This window comes from Ammospiza nelsoni, chromosome 22, assembly GCF_027579445.1.
Source record: "Ammospiza nelsoni isolate bAmmNel1 chromosome 22, bAmmNel1.pri, whole genome shotgun sequence".
NCBI lineage: Eukaryota > Metazoa > Chordata > Aves > Passeriformes > Passerellidae > Ammospiza > Ammospiza nelsoni.
The window spans coordinates 4,621,839-4,641,289 of NC_080654.1; the positions used below are offsets into that span (position 1 = coordinate 4,621,839).

Sequence of the window (19,451 nt, forward strand, 5' to 3'; positions counted from 1 at the left end):
TTGTGTTCACTCTGAGACAGAAGTCACTGCAGCTGCACCCAAACTACAGAGCAAGTAATGGGTTTTGTGGTTCCTTTTTTTGATTATTAAGACACACTTTGTCATATTGCTCATTTTCCATTGGCCTGTGCAAAAGTGCAGTCAGCACTATTACATTTACAGTTACTGAACAAGCAGCACTGAAGATTCAAAAATAGCAGAACACAGCCAGTTGGCCACCAAAGAGGTTTGTTTTTAAAGGATATGCAAATCAGTGTCACCCTGATGATTAGGAACAATTCTAAAACAAGCAGATTTTAACAATGTTCTAGGAAATAACTGCTGTGCCTCTTTTTTCAGTAGAAAAATAGTTTCTTTTCTTCATTTCTCTTTTTACAGGCTCCATATTGGGCTTCATCCATAGTTCATTCAATAGCCAGATGCTCAGCCAGTTTGGCTTCCATCTGAAGAGGCTGTTTTGTACACTTACTAATGATTTGATGTAGTAAAAAAAAAATGAATTGGACTTCAAAACCTAGAAAGAATGGCCTAAAGTACAGTGGATGTCAATTAGTTTTATTTGCCTTCTATTTTCAGAGCCTGTGTGGCACCTTTTGGTCCTAATTCCTCAAAAAACATGAAATCCACAAACTTGAGATTTATGTTTATGCTAGGGAAAACTGAGATTATTATCATTTTCAACCAAAAGTTGAAGCCTTGAGTAAATGCCAGATGTTGCAAAATATATTACAAAATTTAATGTATTGGAGTAGAAACAACATGGCTGAGTCTCAAGCTTGACTCAGAATCCTGGCCAGAATTTTCACAGCTAATTGAAGTAACCAGACATAGATTTCAATCCATTCCTTCACACTGAGAAAGCAAGCTATGAAACTTCAGCTGACACCCAGATGTCCTCTAAATTAGGCAACTTTGATTCAAATTTGTTGTCAGTATGATACTGGAGATGGGGAAATGGAAGTATTTGATGTCAGCTATGAGGGCCAGCAGTTTGGATGATCCTCTCCTTTGTGAGATGAAATAGTTTCTAACGCCTTGTCTGAATGTGTTTCAGTGTTTTCCAGGAGTTTCCCAATAATCCAAGGCACAGAGTGTGTACCCCCCTTGTCACAAATTCAGCCTTAGTGTCACTCTGGATGATTCTGAGTCTCCCCACACCCTCTCTGGGGGCTGTCACTTCTCAGTGGCAGTGGTGGGGTGGTGAAATTCCTTTCCCTCCTCTTCCACAGGCACCAAGACATCATTCCCTGGAAAAGACTCTGTTTCCTGCTCTGGGTAGTGCATTTCCAGCTCCTCTTCTGGGTTTTCCTGGGCATCAAGGGTATTTTCACAACCTTTGACAGCACAGTTCTTGCCACTGGGCACTTCTGAGACAGACCCCACGATAACAGTGTCAGCCTTCATGATGTAGAGTTTTTCTGAGGAAGGAAAAGAGTAGTGCTGAGCATGATGAAAAGTCACTACTGCCCCAGAAATGGCTGGGTTTTTTTATGTAAAATTTTTATTAGCACTCTGGACATTTCACATCAAGTAGATTGTGCTTAAGCCACTGAGCTAGAGTTGGAGCTACACAAGAAAAACCAAGTGGAAAAGGCAGAAGATATTCACAAGGATCTGTCAGAAGAAGCAACTAATTGGGATCTAAAGAATCCAAGGTTTATGCTCCTGCTGTTTCAAGAAACAGCACCATGTAAAAGAAACCTGCACAGAAGTTATGGGTTCTTAGGACCTGCAAAGAAATCAGTTTCTTTCTAAATGAGAGTAAACTACAAAGTTTTCTGAATCTTGGGTCCAGCTTGTTGTTGTACTCCTTCACAGAAAGGTGAATAAAGTTTTTTCAATGGCTCAATTCAGAAGGATGCTGCACATCAGACACTGCAGGTTAATTGCTTGGAGATATTTGGATATGGTAAATCAAATAATCCCATGCATCCCAATCCATCACTCACAGTAAAAATCAGGAAGGGTGTTTAGTAAGGAAAGGTTAGGTTTTTTTAATATGAAAAATAACACCTGCAAATAACCTCAGAATTGGGTTTGGAAGCACTGCCAGGGTTTCCCAGGTAAGAATTCACCCCCTGTGAATGAGCTCCTTGCCTGAATTTATCTCCCACCCTGTGTCATGGTCAAAGACTTCATGGGAACACATGGGAGATGCATTTCAATCCATTATTATGAAACCAGGGAAGAAATTTACAGCTAAGTACAATTCTCACTCAGTATGACAGCATCACCTTCCAGCTGACATATTCAAATTCCTTCTGTAAAATCTACATATTGCAGAATGAAAAGGAGGAAGAAGGGAATTTTCTGTCAAATTCATAATGAGTAAGACAAAGATGAAAAAAAGAAAGCATTATATTCATATGAATAGGTATTTTTGGGTCAAAGATCTGGAGATTCAGCACAATCTTTGTTAGGAGATTTGGATACTGAAATTCATTAATAATCTTGGGATGACAGTATGTGCCATGTTTGAAAATGGGAAAAAAGATGATGACAAAAGGAAATAAAAGAAAGCAAGACTCACCAATTCTGTTATTTGTGTGGTCTCTGACTCGAGGATCCACAGGGCACTCTGGGGCATTGCCACTGCTTGGTGCCACCTCAGCCACACTCCAGGGAGGACTCTGGGCTTTTTCTGGGCTGGACACCAAGTTATTGTTGGTTTCCAAAGGAAGGGTTCTCTCAATTAACTCCTCCTCTTCCAGCCCACTCTCTGTGGTCAGTATGATCTTCTGCTAATAGAAACAGGAGAGCAGGAGTGGGGTGAGTGTAAAAGCACCTTGGGCATTGCAACAGGACCACAGAATGTCCTTCTTGCAGGAGCAAATTAACTCCTACAAAATCAGGGAGCAAAATTCAGCCTCAACCTGAGGAGTCTCTGCAGATAAAAAATTTGATTTTAAAGGTGACAGAAAAAGCAAAAGTTCTTTTTTTGTGTTTGTGGTTTTTATACCTGATATTTTATACCTGTTTGTGATTTTTATGGCAATGCCTTTAGCACCTATGTCCTTCTTATCCTCTTTTATTTATTTTATTCACTCCTCCTGTTTGAGACTTAAAAGTAGACCAGAAGCTGGATTTAAATACTATTAGTGTTTAAAATCTTCAGGAGATTCTGTGTTGGCTCATTCAATAACAGCAATGTTCCAAAGCACCCAACAGGTGTGGGAACTTCAAACTCCCTGCCTGACTCAAGACCATATTTCAAAATAGTGTTTCTAAGCTGAATTCACAGTTTTCTGATGGCATTTTCAGGAACGTACCTCATTTCCACTGAAGAAAATATGTTTTAGCTACCTCTTGGACTCTGCAAAGACCTATCATGTTCCTATGGAAGAACAGAACAAGCCAGAGGCCAAACTGATTTAACTTCAAAAGGTAATGTCAGATAGAAGACACAAGCTCAGAATACCTAACACATGAAGAATTAATTACAAGCAAGAATTAATTATATACAAGAATTAATTACACTTAAGCAGTTCTTTAAAAGAGGAACCAAAATCTGAGAGAGGGTAAATCACAGTTTTCTGGTGGTTCTGATCTTCTTCTGTTTCCACAAGGGTGGGAATGAAAAAAAGAGACTTTGAAATGTGCACTTTATAACCCTTCACATTTTTTCACAATTTTCTGCATCACAGTTTTCTGGTGGTTCTGATCTTCTTCTGTTTCTACAAGGTCGGGAAAGGAAAGAAATATTTTGAAATGTGCACTTTATAAGCCTTGCCCATGTCTGACTCTCTATAGAGGCAAGAATTGAGGCTCCTCACAATTCAGGAATTCACAATTGCACACTGAAATTATGACAGCTGATTGCAACCAGAGTGACTGGAAAAAGTCACAGACTATCCTGTGTGTGTGCAGACAGACAGCATTTAAAAGCAAGCTCATTTAAAACAACAACAAAAAAATTAACAGTCTAAAGTGTGATTTAGCCGATCTGGGCATGTAAAGATAAAAAGCCTAATAAACTGAGAAGACTCAGAGAATGAAAGTGGCTGGAATTTCACTGACAGAGGGGAAATCAAACCAAGCAGTGATGATTTCAGCTGCTTTCTGTTGCCATATTGACTGATGTTTGTCCTGTTCACCTGCAAACTGTGCTGGAATACCTTTGTCCTGAAGGAATGGCAAACCAAACCCACTGTGCACCCACACCACAGCCATGCCAAACCCTGCAGAGGGAAGGAAATGTGGAGGGACAGAGAAGAAAAGCACAAATCCCATCTGTGGGACTGGAGCAGGAAGATAAAATGGGAGTGACACACCAAGTTCTCCCAGAAGGAAGAAAAGGCATCTTCATGCTGTGATTTCAGATCTTGTCCCATGGAATGCACCCCAAATGGCTGAACACCAAACCAGATCCCCTCACAAGCAAGGTTGGCAGCTGTGGAAGAGGTTTTACAGCAACTTCTGTCAGCCAGAGAGAAGCTTGATAAGAGATCCATGTTCACCCCTGAAAGAATTTTCTACCAAGGTTGTTGACATAGAAACCAAGAAAGAAAGAAGGATAAATAAGAGAAACCTGCAACTGCCTGTTCCAATGAACATTTTGTCTTTCCTGACCAATGAATAAAGTGTAAACTTAGTTTTGTAAGAATGTATAAAAAGCATGCATGCTAGAATAAAAACAGTTTGAAGCCTTCTGAAAATGGAGAGTTGCTTTGTATTGTGACCATCTCAACTATCACATTATTTAACACCACATTAACCTCAGCTCAAGGCATGAAAATATCAAGTCCTAATACATCTCATCCCACCTAAATTATTGCAAATTGTAGAGGGAAGTCCAAACTAAAAGGCTGGCACTTTTTAGACAGGACATTTGAAAATAACATGATTTACTTTGGCATGGAAAGTGATCTGTTGTGGAATATTGTTCACACTTACTGCACATTTGTTCACGAGATCTGAACCTGCAATGGAAAGGAAAAACATTAACAGAAGAAACATCAGAAGAAATATTTTATGAAGTTATGATGATGGTGATGATGATGATGATGAATGTTAATATAAGCTCTGAAAGATCACCTAGCAATGTACTTCCTGAACGACCCCATGTGCATGATGGTTTTCTTAAACCATCTCAGGGCACACTGAAATGAAAACTCAGGTTCATCTCACACTCCTGAGGTGAACCAGCAGCAGGTTCCTGCCAAGACTGTGATATCCTGCTGTCCCCAAAGCCTCTTGCATCACTGTCCCCACACCACAACTGGTACCCATCTTATGAAAAAAATGAACTGATGGAACTGTCTAGATAAGAACAACACAAGCTTATTAAAAAGAAAAAAAATTAATAACTTTCTGCTGGATTAACAAGTTTGGTCAGCTCATAAAAACGTCAGAGGATTATTAAGGGGTGGGATTTTATGCACAGTTTCATTAGCAGGGAACTCTGGGCAAAGGAGGGAGGTGAGAAGGAGGGAGTGTACAACACTTGCAGCACCACGAAGGTAGATGGGCTCAGCCTTACTAATTTCACCCTGATGTGCAATCACCTTTATTTTCAGAGCATCAGCTCTGTAATGCTGCACAGTAACAGCTTCTATTGTGCAAGGCAACTGAGGGAGAAAAAAATCCCATTTTGAGAAAATTAAGCTGCACACAAGTTTTTAAATTGCATTCCTGAATGAATGAATATAGAAAGCTCTGCTGTGTGGTGATTAGAATAGATCTGGCAGTGGCAGAGCTAAATGGGTAAAATGTTTGCACTTTATGGGATCTGGGCAGGTTTTTTTCTGAACAATCTCTCATATTTGACTGGCTGAAATCAGGTGTTTTCCAGCACTGGCACATCACCCAGCCCTCAGCAGCAGCGGGGACAAAGTGCCATCTGCTGGCACCTGCTCACACCCAGCTCAGGAGCAACAGCACTGGCCCTGCATGGGACAGCAGCAGGGACATACATGGGACATGAGAAGCTTCCACTTTTTATAAAATTCTATAAAATAAAATCCCACGTTAAGCTATCTATAGTAGATATCTTTGTGCCCAATGGAGAGGAATGATGAGAAGGACTCCATCTTATCAGAAGGCTAATTAATTACTTCATTTAATTTAATAAGTTTCTTTTACTATATTATTATATTATAGGCTAATTTAATTACTTTATTACACTATATTGTTCTGTATTATATTACACTATGTTACATTGCATCTTAACTGAATCTGCCAAGCACTCAACTGCACAGAATCTCGTGACTGTTCAGTGACAGTCCTGACGCACACACACCTGGATCCAATTGTTCAGTGAATGAAAACACTCACACAGAATCCAATTATCAATTCCCTTCAGGTAATTGATCAATTCCCTTCAGGTAAACAATCTCCCACCATGCATTCCACTTCTGAACAAACACAGGCACGCTAAATGAGATAAGAATTGTGTTTTCTTTCTCTGAGGTTCAGAGAATGTGAATCCCAGAAATATTCTTGGGAAGAATTGTGCCTTGCTTTTGTCTGTGAAGACAAATGTGGTGACAAAGATCTATTTATTCTTCAGACACAAGGATGGCCCTGCTGGCCCCTCAGTCACTCACCTGGAGGCTTGAGCACGTATTTGTGTGCGATGACCGAGTGCAGGTGTGCTGTTAAAAGAAACTTTCATTTAGTCCAACTCACCATGGAGCCTGAACGCTCCAACAGCTTCACCACACCCACAGATCTACAAGGTGCACACCCTGCTTTCTATAAAAGAGGGAATGTGGTTCTGCAGACACACCCCACGTGTAACTGCAGGCAAAGCTACGGGGAGTCAGTGTCAGTAAAAATCACCCTTCCTCTCATGCCCAAAGCCCAGTTCTGTTCCCAGAACCAAAACTACTCACACAATACTTCAGGCATCTTTTAATACTAATTTCTGAGATAATAATACTAATTTATACTACTGTTAATACTGTCATTGTCATCTGACAATACTAATTTAATACTAATGTCTGAGAGAAGAAACAGCTAGTTACCTTTTCCCCTCTTGTAGGTCACCCACCTGCTTTGCTCCCTAAATTCACAGCTGCTTCCATCTTTCATGTTCTCCAACATCCTGCATGAGCAGCTTGCCCTAAACCCTTACCTGGCCTACAGAGAACATTCTCTTCCCCAATGACCTCCACAAATATCCCCATGTTTGAGTTTCCCATCTGCTGTTTGGCAGATGCAGTGTTACAGCTTGAGAAACTCACGCTTTCTCCTGAGGACCAGGATCCTCTTCTTGCAAACCTTCCACTTCCAAAACATCAGCATGGCCCCAAGCAGCACTGCCAGGGAGAAAACCACTGCCCACAGCACCACACCTGCAGCACAGAGAGGGAGCACAGGACAGGCTGAGAAAAGGCAGAGGGAAAGCCATGAGTAGATCCATGGGTTTGAACACAGGACCATAGACATCACTTCACAATTCAGAGGGGATTTGCAGGAAGTTCCCACATAAAAATTGTGTTTACCAAAGATGCTTCCAAATAAAAAGTGCTGGGGAGAATAAATGTTAAATGAGTAAAGTTAAATGAGTTAAATGAGTTAAAAGAGACTAAATGCTGTGCCTATGTTACCTCCTGTTGTCATCTCCCCCTTGGCTGAGGTGGGAGCCTGAGCTTTCTCCTCAGGAGTTAAGCTGGGATTTTCAGTTGTTGTGACACTTGGAAGGTCACCACTAGCTGAGGTCACCAGGTTCTCCTTTAATATCCTCAGGTCAAAGTTGTTTGTTTCATTGCTGAATCTCATGGACAAAGTGCTTGGGGTGAGGTAAGTGGGCAGCTGCTCCAGGCAAACTTGGTCGTGGGTGGCATTTCCTTTCCTTAGGGTGACTTTGTTCAACTTGGCACAGCTGGGTGTGAAAAACAACAGGAACAAGGCACATGTTTGCCATGTCACAAACATCCCCTTGGTCATTTTTGTACCAACCACAATTATTGCTTTCTGTGTAAAAGTCATTATTCTTCTCATCCCTGTGGCATTAATTCTTGGCCTGTGCAAAGCTGCTGCTCACACAGGTGTGCAATTCCACTGTACTTAGTAACTAAAAATGAGGCAAGCAGGATTCCTTTTTCCTTTCCTTTTTCCTTTCCTTTCCTTTCCTTTCCTTTCCTTTCCTTTCCTTTCCTTTCCTTTCCTTTCCTTTCCTTTCCTTTCCTTTCCTTTCCTTTCCTTTCCTTTCCTTTCCTTTCCTTTCCTTTCCTTTCCTTTCCTTTCCTTTCCTTTCCTTTCCTTTCCTTTCCTTTCCCTTTCCCTTTCCTTTCCTTGAAATTTCCTTGAAATTTCCTCCTTAAGAGAGGCCTTCTAACCTCTGCACATGAGCCCACAGTGATTCCCTTGCTTCAAAGATGAATTTGTTTACTTTGCACTGACATACCCTATTCCATCCTTCATTAATTTCACTCAATTAGCCAGTCCCATTAAGGAAGCACAGACTTACTTGGTGTGGGGTTTGCAGATGTCAGTGCTGGAGCTTTGATCAGAGAAGGTCCCAGGAGGGCACTCTTCACAAGTCACATCATTTGTTGCGGTGCCTGAATAAAAATCACGATTTAGAACCAAATAAAACGCATCAGGCCTGGCCTGTGGCCAGGAGCAGGACAGGTAAGGTGCACAGGTGGGATTCCTACCCCTGATTTTGACCCCAAAGCCGGGTTTGCAGGCAGAGTGCTGCTGGCAGCGGGAGCAGCTGTACTCCACGGACAGCTGGCAGAACAGGCCGGGCCGGCACTCGCACACGCGGCCGGAGCTGAGGGAGCACGGCTGCTTCTCCACCAGGTCTGGGGACAGCAAACACACACAGGGACAAAACACAGCCATCTTGTGGTGTGATCTGATCAGGGTTTACCTCAGAACCCCGGGTCCCTGCCCTGATAATTCCCTGCCAGGTGTGTCAGTCACCTCTCCTTTCCCCTCCCAGCACTGTCTGTCTGTCCTAGAATTCCTGAAGGGCATTGAGTGATCAGGCAGATCTAGATTATGCCCTCTACCCCTGGTGGGGGCATTTGGCCATCCAGGTGTCCTTTGTCCCTTGTACCTGGTTGGTGGCTCCCTGCCCCTCTCCCCAGGGTTCAAAAGAACAGCAACCACGGGCTCAGGGAGTTCTGTGGGAGCTGTTGCTGGATTCTGAGGCCTGTGGGCCAGAATAAAGCTCTGGATCCAAACCCTTATCAGAACCGACTCCTTTCCTTCACCATTGCCTTAAAGCTTCTCCACCAGAGGTAAACCTGAGGAGCAGACCCTGTTAAGAGGGCTCCATCTTCAGCCACCAGAGCTCCTGCAGGCCTGGACTTGTCTCCATGTGCCAACTGCAGCACCCAGCCAGGCAAAAGTGTCTGTGGGGTGAAACACCACACACCCAGCCAGGCAAAAGTGTCTGTGGGGTGAAACACCACACATCCAGCCAGCCAAAAGTGTCTGTGGGGTGAAACACCACACATTCAGCCAGCCAAAAGTGTCTGTGGGGTGAAACACCACACACCCAGCCAGGCAAAAGTGTCTCTGGGGTGAAACAGCACACATCCCACAGCCAAAAGTGTCCGTGGGGTGAAACACCACACATCCAGCTACCCAAAAGTGTCTGTGGGGTGATCCAGCTACCCAAAAGTGTCTCTGGGTGAAACACCACAGTGCTGCTGTTTGGTCCAGCAGCAAGGGCCAGACAAGCTCAGGCATGTCCCATCTGCAATACTGGTAATTATTCCAGTAGAGCACCTTGCAAGGTGGTCTATTGGAATAAATGTAAATTTTGCTGTGAAAATTCTAAATGAATAAAACACACAAATGAAGTGTAAATAAAATATACAGAGAGAGAATGTAACTGTGAGGTATGTGTGGAGAAAAGCAAACCTTTTGAGCATGACACACAGGCATCACATTGTGGCTTTTTGGATTCATTTCTCAGATACTGATCAGGTCCACATGTCAGGCAGTCTGCTGGATCCTGAGGACATGCTTTCTTTTTAACATAGCCTGGAGGAAAAAAAAGCAAAATATACAAGATACCTATCAAAAAATGGGCAGAAAATCATCCTGAAACATTCTTGTCTGCTTGTTTACCTGTTAGACACATTCCCACAGTCTTCTCTTAGTTATTTGGTTTCTCTGGGACATTTTTATTTGGTTTCTCTAGGGCATTTTTGCCTTTCCCATTCAAGTGTTAAGGAACAGGTCCAGGACACAATCCCAGCTGGAATGGAATGCTGCAGAATGGGCAGTAACAAGTGATTTGCTGACAGAAAAGACAACCAAAACTCCATGAGGGCCACTGTCCTGCCACTACCAAGTTCCCAGGGAACTGGGTTTCATGTTTCCTTCTTTTTTCCATTTTATTCAAAGGACTTTTAGAAAAACTTCTCTTTCTTTGCAGTGAGCAGCTGAGTTAGTAGCAGATTTGAACAGGTTATTGCTTGAAGGAGTAGTGGATAATTAAGGTGGAAAGGGATTCTTCTAACTTTTATTGTGGAGGAGTCCAGGACTGACATGGGGATGTAGCAATGAGGACTCAGCAAAGGTGAACTCATTACAGCCTGGTGTAAATAACTCATCACACACAGCCTGGTGTAAATAACTCATTACAGCCTGGTGTAAATCAGATCTCTGCTTCTCACCCAACTCCACCATGACATCCCTGATGACAGGAGCTTTGGTATTGAAGAAGAAAAGAGCTTTTCTTGGGACTGTCAAAGTCACATCCCCACCCATTTTTTTCTTTTATTGGACCATTTTTTTTCTTTTATTGGGCCATTTTCTCCATCCCTTGCTCTGATTTACATCTCCAACTTCTGAAGGACTCTAGTGGTGTGCCCAGGATGTCCCAGTGGGAATCCTGATGGAACTGGATGCAAATACAAATAAATACTGGATGCAATCAAAGACTAAAACCCTCTGTATCATCAGAACACAAATGCAGGTCAGAAATTTCCTTTAAGAAAAACGAAAGAAAAAGCCTTCTGCAAGAAGATACAGATGGTGGTGAATAAAATACCCACCCACTGAGGGGGTTTTGGCCAGTGGGGCAGTTTCAGACATTTCCAGAGCTCTTGTCTCACCAAGATGTTTCCTGTTGCTGACCTTATGTGCCTCTGAGTCACAGCCAGCCTCTAGCCCAGCAGAATGTGTCCCCTGACAAGGGACTGTTTCCTCCCTCATTTGAGACACTTTACAAACTGCTGTGACTGTGAGAATAATGTCAGATTTTCCATACCTCCATTTTATATTTTTTTTATCTCTGAGATAAAACTAATTTAGCCTAATTTCACTGTGCTAATTCACACCCAGGGGCAAGTGTTGGGAAGGATGAAGGTTTGACAAGAAAGTCTCCCAGATATGTGTGCTAGGCAGAAAGATTTTTTAATGTAGAGTCTGATGAAGGAACAGAGATGGAAGAAAGTCTGGATATAGAAGAAAAGAACTGCTGAACCAGTCTTACTGGATAATTAATATGTTAGATAGAAGGGGTTTTATAACTTAGAGCAAAGGATAAACCCACCTCAGACAAGATGTTTTTACCAAGCAGAAAGACAAACAAGCCTGCCAATGTTGCAAGTAGAAAAAAGGTCTCAGAATTTTCCACTGCAAGAAAACTGAAAAACAACTTCTAGCTTAAGCTGTAATGTACTAACTTTTAGTGATTGGAGAATAATAACATGAATATGGTAATTATAGTAGTTATGATGGGCTACAGATAATAGTTAAGGTATAGATTGGTTCTACTGTATTGAGATGCTCAGCAAAGAAAAGTATATAATGCATTGTAACCAAAAGAAAAGTATATAATGCATTGTGACCAAAACCAAAGGGTCTCCAGGCCTGCCTGCAGCTGGAGCTGACAGCTGTGGGCACAGGCTCTGGATAGAATAAATTGCATTTTGGAGAGCCCCTGGAGTCCCACATCCCTTATTCAGGCTCTTACAGGCAAATTTGAAATGAATTCTTTGACTTGGCTACTTCAGTGTCAAGTGAAGTGATAAAATCCCACAAAAGTTCTATCATTTTATCTGGTTTGCATGCAGACTGCACAGGAGCAGGAGAGTGGAGAATTGATTCACACCTGGAGCCACATTAGAGAGTGATTAATGCAACTGCCCCTTTCTTCAGGGACAAAATACAACTCTGCAGATCCACAGGGTTCCTACTGTCTCCATGAGAAGGGCTCCATATAAATTATATGATTATAAACTGAATAATAAACATACCTGAGGGACACTGGTAACAGCAGTTTTGTGATGTTTCATCATAGATCCAATTCTCTCGTGTGTCACAGGAATGAGATGGAGTTAATGATGTCTAGAAATTGAAAGAGACAAAAGACACAATTAGAAAACAATTAATTAATTAGAAAACAATTAATTCTATACTAGAGCAGGTCCCAATGCCTGTCTCAAGCAATGGTGGTGGCAGATGGTAAGGAAAAGCCCACAGTTTTTTGAAAATTCAAGTATTCCCAAAGCAACTCAATTATTGTCTGCATTTCCTTTAGAAACATTGCAAAATTGCAATGCTAATTGCAGTTAGCAAAAAAAGAAATTGTCCTAAAATTAAAAATAAAATTTAAAAAAAAAATTACTTCCCTAAAATTATTTCATGTTAATTGGAGCTAAGGATTTGGCGTAATCCACAGAGGTCACTCCTGTTTGCAGTATCTGAGTTTTCTGTTACTTATGCAGTCACACTGTTTGAATTTAGCAACCTAAGTTTCTATTATAAACCAATAAATTATTTTACTTATCATTAAGAGACAAATCCTGCAAGAGGATTTTGCCTTGAAAAGAATGCAAATACTCCCATGATGAAGCCCTTATTCAAATAACTAATCCCACTTCTGTTGTGAATGAAGGTTTTCAGAAATAACCTATCATCACTACATAACTAATATTTATTTAGTTTAAAAAAAAACATTAAATAGTTTTGATTTTAGCTTACAAATTGAGACCCAACTACAATTTGTAACATAATAAGATTTAGTTTTTGTATGGCTGGGCCGCTACATGCTCTGGGAAATTACAGTGCTACAAGTGTTCTGATGAAAAAATCTGATTTTTGAACTTGGTATCTCCCTTAAGAATCCCCTAAAAATGTTGTTATGTGAAATTCATTTTGAGTATTTACTAGAAGATATGAATAGTGATTGTTTTTGTGGGGGGGTTTGGGGGTTTTTCTGTTAAGAATTAATAAATCCCCTGGAGATTTTCCCAAATGATACTGGTAGAGCAGTTAAATATTTCAGAAACTCCACATCTCACTTTCTGCCAATGAATTTCCCACTGGTCTTTGAAACAATACTTGCTGTCACTGGGCAGAATCTCATGCCTAACTCATTCCACAGCCTGTTCTCCTATGTAATACATATAAAATGTAAAACATTATGTAATTTCCATCAGAAAACAGGAGCTTTCAGTCAAGGAGGAAATTAACAGAAGAACAAGAAACAGAAACACATCGAAACCATTAAATTTCATCCAAGCCCAGTAAGAGAAGTGAGACCTGTGACCAATCGCTGCACTGTGAGCCCTGGGCTGCCCTACAGGCACATTTTGTGCTTGAGAGGAGCAGCAGTTTCTGCCTGCTCAGCCTGACTCAAACCACCTCCAGAAGGTGCAGCTGGTGTTTTCCTGCTCTGAGGAGGAAGCCCCAGACTGGAGGAAAGGGAAGTGGTGTCTCCTCACCACGTGTGCCATTCACATCCTCTGAAAAATCCCTTCACCCAGGGCTTTTCTCCTGGGAAGCTGAGAGGCCTCAGAGAAAAGGAAAACAATTCTTATTTCATTTGCTTCTCCTGTGTTGTGCCCATCTGGAATCTGTTTGGAGATTGTTTTCCCACAGGTAAATGCCTGATTAGACTCCAGTGTGAGTTGTTTTAATTCATCAGCAATTTGAGAAATAACCTTTCATCACTACATAACTGATATTGCTGTGTCAGGACTCTGGAAAAAGTCACGAGTTTTCATTATTATCTTTTTAGCATTTAATAAGTATCCTTTCTCTATTCTTTAGTATAATTAAGTATTCTTTATATATAGTATAAATAGTATATATATATATATATATTTATATTTATATATATAGTGTATATATATATAGTGTATATATATAGTGTATAGTATATATATATAGTGTGTATATATATAGTGTATAGTGTATATATAGTGTATATACATATAATCTATATAATTTATATATAAAATATATAAATTATAAACTATAAAATAATATATATAATATATATTATACATATTATTTTATAGTTTATAATTTTTATATATTTATATAAAATCATTTATGTTTATTTATATATTTACATAAATATATAATTATATTTTATATAAATATATATTATATAAATAATTTCTAATTTTATATATTTATATATAAATATATAAAACATTTATTATATAGAATATAAATTTATAAATCTATAAATATAATATATTATATATATTTTTATATATATATATTTATTTATATATATAAAATATATTTTATATATAAAGACATTTTATATATTTATAAAGATATTTTATATATTTATATATAAATAATTTATAATTTTCTATATTTATATAAAAATCTAAAACATTATTTATATATAGAATATAAATTTTATAAATCTATAAATATAATATATTATATATATTTATATCTATAAATATAAATATACATTTTATATATAAAGATTTTATATATTTATATATAAATATATAAAACATTATTTATAGATATAATAGAGTTTTTATAAATATTATGTATATAATATAGTATAGTATAATAAAGTAATAAATTAGCCTTCTAAGAACATGGAGTCAGACATTATTCCCTCCTTTGTTGGGTCACCCTACAAATACAACACTCACCTCTGTGTGCAGGGAAGCCACACAGACACTCCCAGAAATGACCAGTCAGTCCTGAGTTACTTAGTGAATTACCTGTTTCTATAAAGAAAATTCAAGAAACAACACCATCCTGGCTGTGGCCAAGTCAGCCTGGATTAGTTTCTCTGCAAGAGCTGTGGGAAGTCACCACAAATACTTAATTTTTAATTCCTGGCTCTCCTGGGCAACCAACTCTGGCTGCAAATGAAGCTGAATTTTAAACAAGAGTGCAAACCCTTGAACTATTGAATTACTAATGCAGCAATTAAGCTTACAGCTTATTTAATTGTCTGGTTTGGGGTTTAAATAAAAGAAGAGTGTCTGTGTAAAAATCCGAGAGAACTTTTTTAAATGTGCGAGAGCTTTTAAAAAAAAAGTTACCGTGCCAAGAATCTGAAAATGAGGAATTTAGTATTAAATTCTGCTCCTGGTTCCAACAGTGCACATTCTGATTATGGATTTGACCTGGTGGTAGTGCAGGGATAAATCACTGCACAAAGCAGGCCTACATATTAAACAGATTGTACATATGAGAGAGTACCCAAGCTGATTTTCCCCCTTTCCACGGGAGGGCAGCTCTGCTCTACAGCCACCCACGGTACACAGCTCATCCCTGGCAACTCCACAAATGCTGCTCTAAAGGGTCCAGCTACAAGCACAGCTTTGTACCCACCTGTACTGCTACTGAGCCAAACCCAAGGTGCTCTGCTCTGAAAGGACACCTCTCAATTACTGTGAAAAATGAGTATTTTATCCTTGGCTTTTTGCAAATATTAAAATGAATATTATATGTGTTATGTTAGAAAGTTATGCTGTGTTAATTTTCTAAAGTAGTGTGTTAAATATAGTTTTAGGTTATAACAAAATGTTAAAATAGGAACTGTGCTATGTAAGATATTTTTTTTTAAGAAAAGACTCACACCGATCTAGCAGCCACAGCACACCTGAATCTTTCAGAGAAAGAGAATTTATTGCTCCATTATTAGGAGAAATGAACTTCTTCCTGCTTCAATCAGCTCCTGCCCCATCAGAATTCAGAGGAAGAAGTTGACACTGCCCAGACAGAATCCTGTGTTTGAATGGAATTTCTGCATCATGGATGAGGTGTATGAATATGCAACAGGCTGTTGCTTTAAAGAGTTAATCCTCTGTTAACGTGGGATTTTTTTGGGCTTATTTTCCCAGAAAGAGGTGCCCAGACTGTCCTTAACTCTTTGTTTTTATTGTCTCATATGGTCCTAATCCAAATTGCTCAAATTATTATTACTCTAATTAGATTGCTATTTTTATAAACATTTTATTACTATTAAAGTTTTAAAATTCTAAAAACAAGTGATTGGCATTTTTCACTATTACCCCATCTCTAAATAAAAAAAAAAAAAACAAACAAACTCTTAATCCAGCAGAAATTCATTATAACAAATCCCAGCAGGATGTCTGTGCCTGGCAAACCACCTTCTGAAGATCCCTTCACATCTAATCCATGAGCAAAATGCCTGTAAGTCAGCATCTGCTCAGCAGAGGTGTTTCATGAGTTTAAAAATTAGCACAGATCCTTTCAGTGATTAAATAACATTCATGTCAGTGCTCAGCATCAGTCATCATGCCCCCATCCTTGTCATCTTTTCCCTCCAAATTCTAAAGATGTTTGACTCCTAATGTGACCTGTAACAGCAACACAATGATGCAAAGTTCTGCTCTTAACTCAGCAGGAAGGTTGGTCCCAGCACTCCCTGAGGGATCAATGAAGAAATATCAGTTTGATTGCAATAACATCTGCTATTGCCATTAGAACTTAGACTTCTGTTTGTAAATGTGAACTATAAAAAAACCCTTTAACATTAAAACCCTTTAACCCCAGCATCCCCCCTCCTCTAAGGGGTCAATGAAGAAGTACCAGTTTTATTGCAATAATATCTGCAGTTGTCATTAGAACTTCAACTTCTATTTGTAAATATGTATTATAAAAAAAAAACTTTAACATTCCAAGATCACACACATATTGCAGTAAGGCATGTGGTAGACAGTAGGTCTTTATCCTTCTCTTTCTCTTCAAATAAAGGCTTTGGATTTAGCAGGAGCTGGAACACATCTTGTGAAAGGAAAGATGCAATTCCTGCCCTGCTTGGGCTGTTCTGGGACAGCAGGCACTGGTTTAGAGCTTTCAGTCACTCAGCAAGTCAACAATGGTTTTTTTTTCTTTTCTGAATGCATTGCAGATCAAGGACCAATTAAATAAAGCAAACATAAAGATCAAAAGCATTTGGGTTTTTCAGCACTTGCTTGAGGGAATTTGTTTTAGGAAATAGGCTTTTTACAGCCCTTCTGACTTTCTACAGAAATGTTTGCTATTCCAATTTAAATAATGGAGTTGTAAAAGTGGTGCTGAATTCAGTGGCTACTCTGCAATTCAGTCAGGACAAGGTTTGACTCATTTATTTATGGTTTTTTGAACTCATAGAGAAAAAGTGACTGTGAGGCAGAGTAAGAAATGGGGCTTGCTACAAATGAGCTGTAAGTCAGGAAGAAAGCATATTACGGTAAAAAAGAAAAAAATCTCCCAGCAGTGGCTATTCTAGAACTGACTAATACTGCAGCAAAACAGTTAACTGTCTGTCAAGCCTCTATCCAAATTCTGACAGCACAGAAAATCTGATAATCTACAGCTTCAAGTAGTCAAGCTTCATTTGCTTGATAGTAAAGATGTTATAACAAGTGAGAGTTCTCTGAATATAAAAAGAAACAAAACCCAGACTGTGGACTGAGGTAAGATGGAACATGGTTTAGAAATATGACCACTGAACAGTGACTTGCTCACATGAGAAAGTATCACTTGTGCTCCATTAGCAGTAAGAGCAAATATTGCTGCAGGAGAGGCAGTGCAGGACAGGGCAAAGCCAAATCCTCATCCCAGAAATGTCTGTGAAAATTTTACACTGAGTCTGAATACTGACAGTGAACATCAGAAAACCAAATTTTCTCTCTGCCCCATTCATTTTGTGAACAAACCACCAAAAGTGATGTCAAAGAGAAAGAATATCATCTCTTTGCTTCCACTGGCTTTTCTCCTAAAGCAGTCTGCACACTGGACAAGCTGATCTGAATGCCTTCCCAAGCATTCCTCTGGGGAGCAGGAATTCCAGACTCCAACCCCACAGAACATTTATCCCTCTGTACCTCAGGGAGGAGACTGTGGCAGGACAGATATGTGGGGAAAGTGAACCAAATTTACAATGTGGGAGGGGAATTTACAACAGAAGACACAAAAGCAAACTCCCACTCCTACCAAAAGAACCAGGGGGATCTTTTTCAAATGTCTCTGAAGAGGGCACAAAACTTGGTTATTTTCAAAGATTTAAGTGGAGTCAGAGTCTTGTAAAAAAATCTGGCAGCCCAAGTGTTGTGCTGGATTTTTCAGTTCCCGTGTGCTGACAGGTGTTTTAGGCTAACACATGCTTGTATTTCCACTCTAAGGGAATATGGCTCATTTCTCATCCAACACTCCATGCAAAACTCACCTGCTTGACCTCACCTGGGCAGCCTCTCTGTGCCTGACCTTTCTGCCCTTTAAATGTGAATTTTTCATTGTCAGCCAGGGAAATCACCTGGATTTCTGCCAGGTGCTGAGGGCTCATTGCCGTGTGAGCCACGGGAGGAGGGGACCAGTGGCAGTGGGTGGGTGGAAGCAAACCCACAAAGAGCTGATAGCATCAGAGCAGGGAGCTGCTGAGCATCTACAGCATCAGCTGAGCACAGCTAGTGGGTTGTGTCTATTTGAAGTGATTTTTGATTCAGAAATAGTAGTGGATTCATGAGGAAGTCAGTGTTAGTAAGGTAGGGGAGTGTAAAGGAAAAGATCTATTATTGTTTAGCCTCTACACATTTAAATTCACAAATAGTAGTGGATTCTTGAGGAAGTCATGAATGTCAGTAGAGTGGGGGGGTGTAAAGGAAAAGATCTATTATTGTATAGCCTCTACACCTTTCAATTTGCCTCTCCTGACTTGCATCAGCAGTGGGCAGCAGCCCTCTGACCCAAGCTCTGCAAGGATGTGCCTGTCACAGAGCACACAGGCAAAAATAAAACCCCCCAGCCCTATGATAAATAAAACTCCCCAGCCCTATGAAAAATAAAACCCCCCAGCCCTATGAAAAATAAAACTCCCCAGCCCTATGAAAAATAAAACTCCCCAGCTCTTTCCTCACTCCCAAGCTGTTTTGTTCCTTTTTATACTCTCACTTGTTGATAATGTGCCTGGAGCTGCAGCAGCTCCAGCAGTGCCAATCCCAGCTCATATCCCACTCTCCTGCCTGCAAAGATCCCAGAGAGGGCAAATTCCCCTGGCTGCTCGGCTTTGTGCCTTTATCACCTTTAACCCATGGTGCTGCACAAACCCTGCTTCTGTACCCATCCCACACCCACCTCAAGGGCTCTGCAGCCCCAGGTGCCCCAGGATGGCTCTGCAGCCCCAGGTGCCCCAGCCCTCACCATGCAGGCTCCTGGTGTCCCTCTGCCTTACCTGTGGGGATGTCTGGCTGTCCTGGAGCAGCAGCAGCAGCCACAGTCCCAACGGAAGGCTGCAGGCAGCCATCTGAGGGGGTGTTAGA

The 19,451-nt window shown here is 40.2% G+C and overlaps 1 protein-coding gene across 1 annotated transcript; it reads right to left on the minus strand.

Annotated features, from left to right (window-relative positions):
- Positions 1-591: 591 nt before the first annotated feature.
- Positions 592-19,451, minus strand: TNFRSF8 (TNF receptor superfamily member 8). Its single transcript, XM_059487560.1, has 11 exons — positions 19,364-19,451; positions 12,171-12,261; positions 9,823-9,945; positions 8,604-8,753; positions 8,414-8,507; positions 7,551-7,825; positions 7,185-7,295; positions 6,546-6,593; positions 4,894-4,919; positions 2,531-2,738; positions 592-1,418 (listed from the first exon to the last, which is right to left on the minus strand). The coding sequence occupies exons 1-11, from the start codon at positions 19,433-19,435 to the stop codon at positions 1,174-1,176; spliced, it is 1,443 nt and encodes a 480-aa protein (XP_059343543.1). The 5' UTR covers positions 19,436-19,451; the 3' UTR covers positions 592-1,173.

Bases quoted from the DNA above. Each gene is read 5' to 3' on its own strand.
- TNFRSF8 (XM_059487560.1), bottom strand. From the start codon at position 19,435: ATGGCTGCCTGCAGCCTTCCGTTGGGACTGTGGCTGCTGCTGCTGCTC. The intron at 12,262-19,363 runs GTAAGGCAGAGG...TTCAATTTCTAG, and splicing joins ACAGCCAGACATCCCCACAG to ACATCATTAACTCCATCTCA. The intron at 8,508-8,603 runs GTAGGAATCCCA...ATTTTTATTCAG, and splicing joins CTTTGGGGTCAAAATCAGGG to GCACCGCAACAAATGATGTG.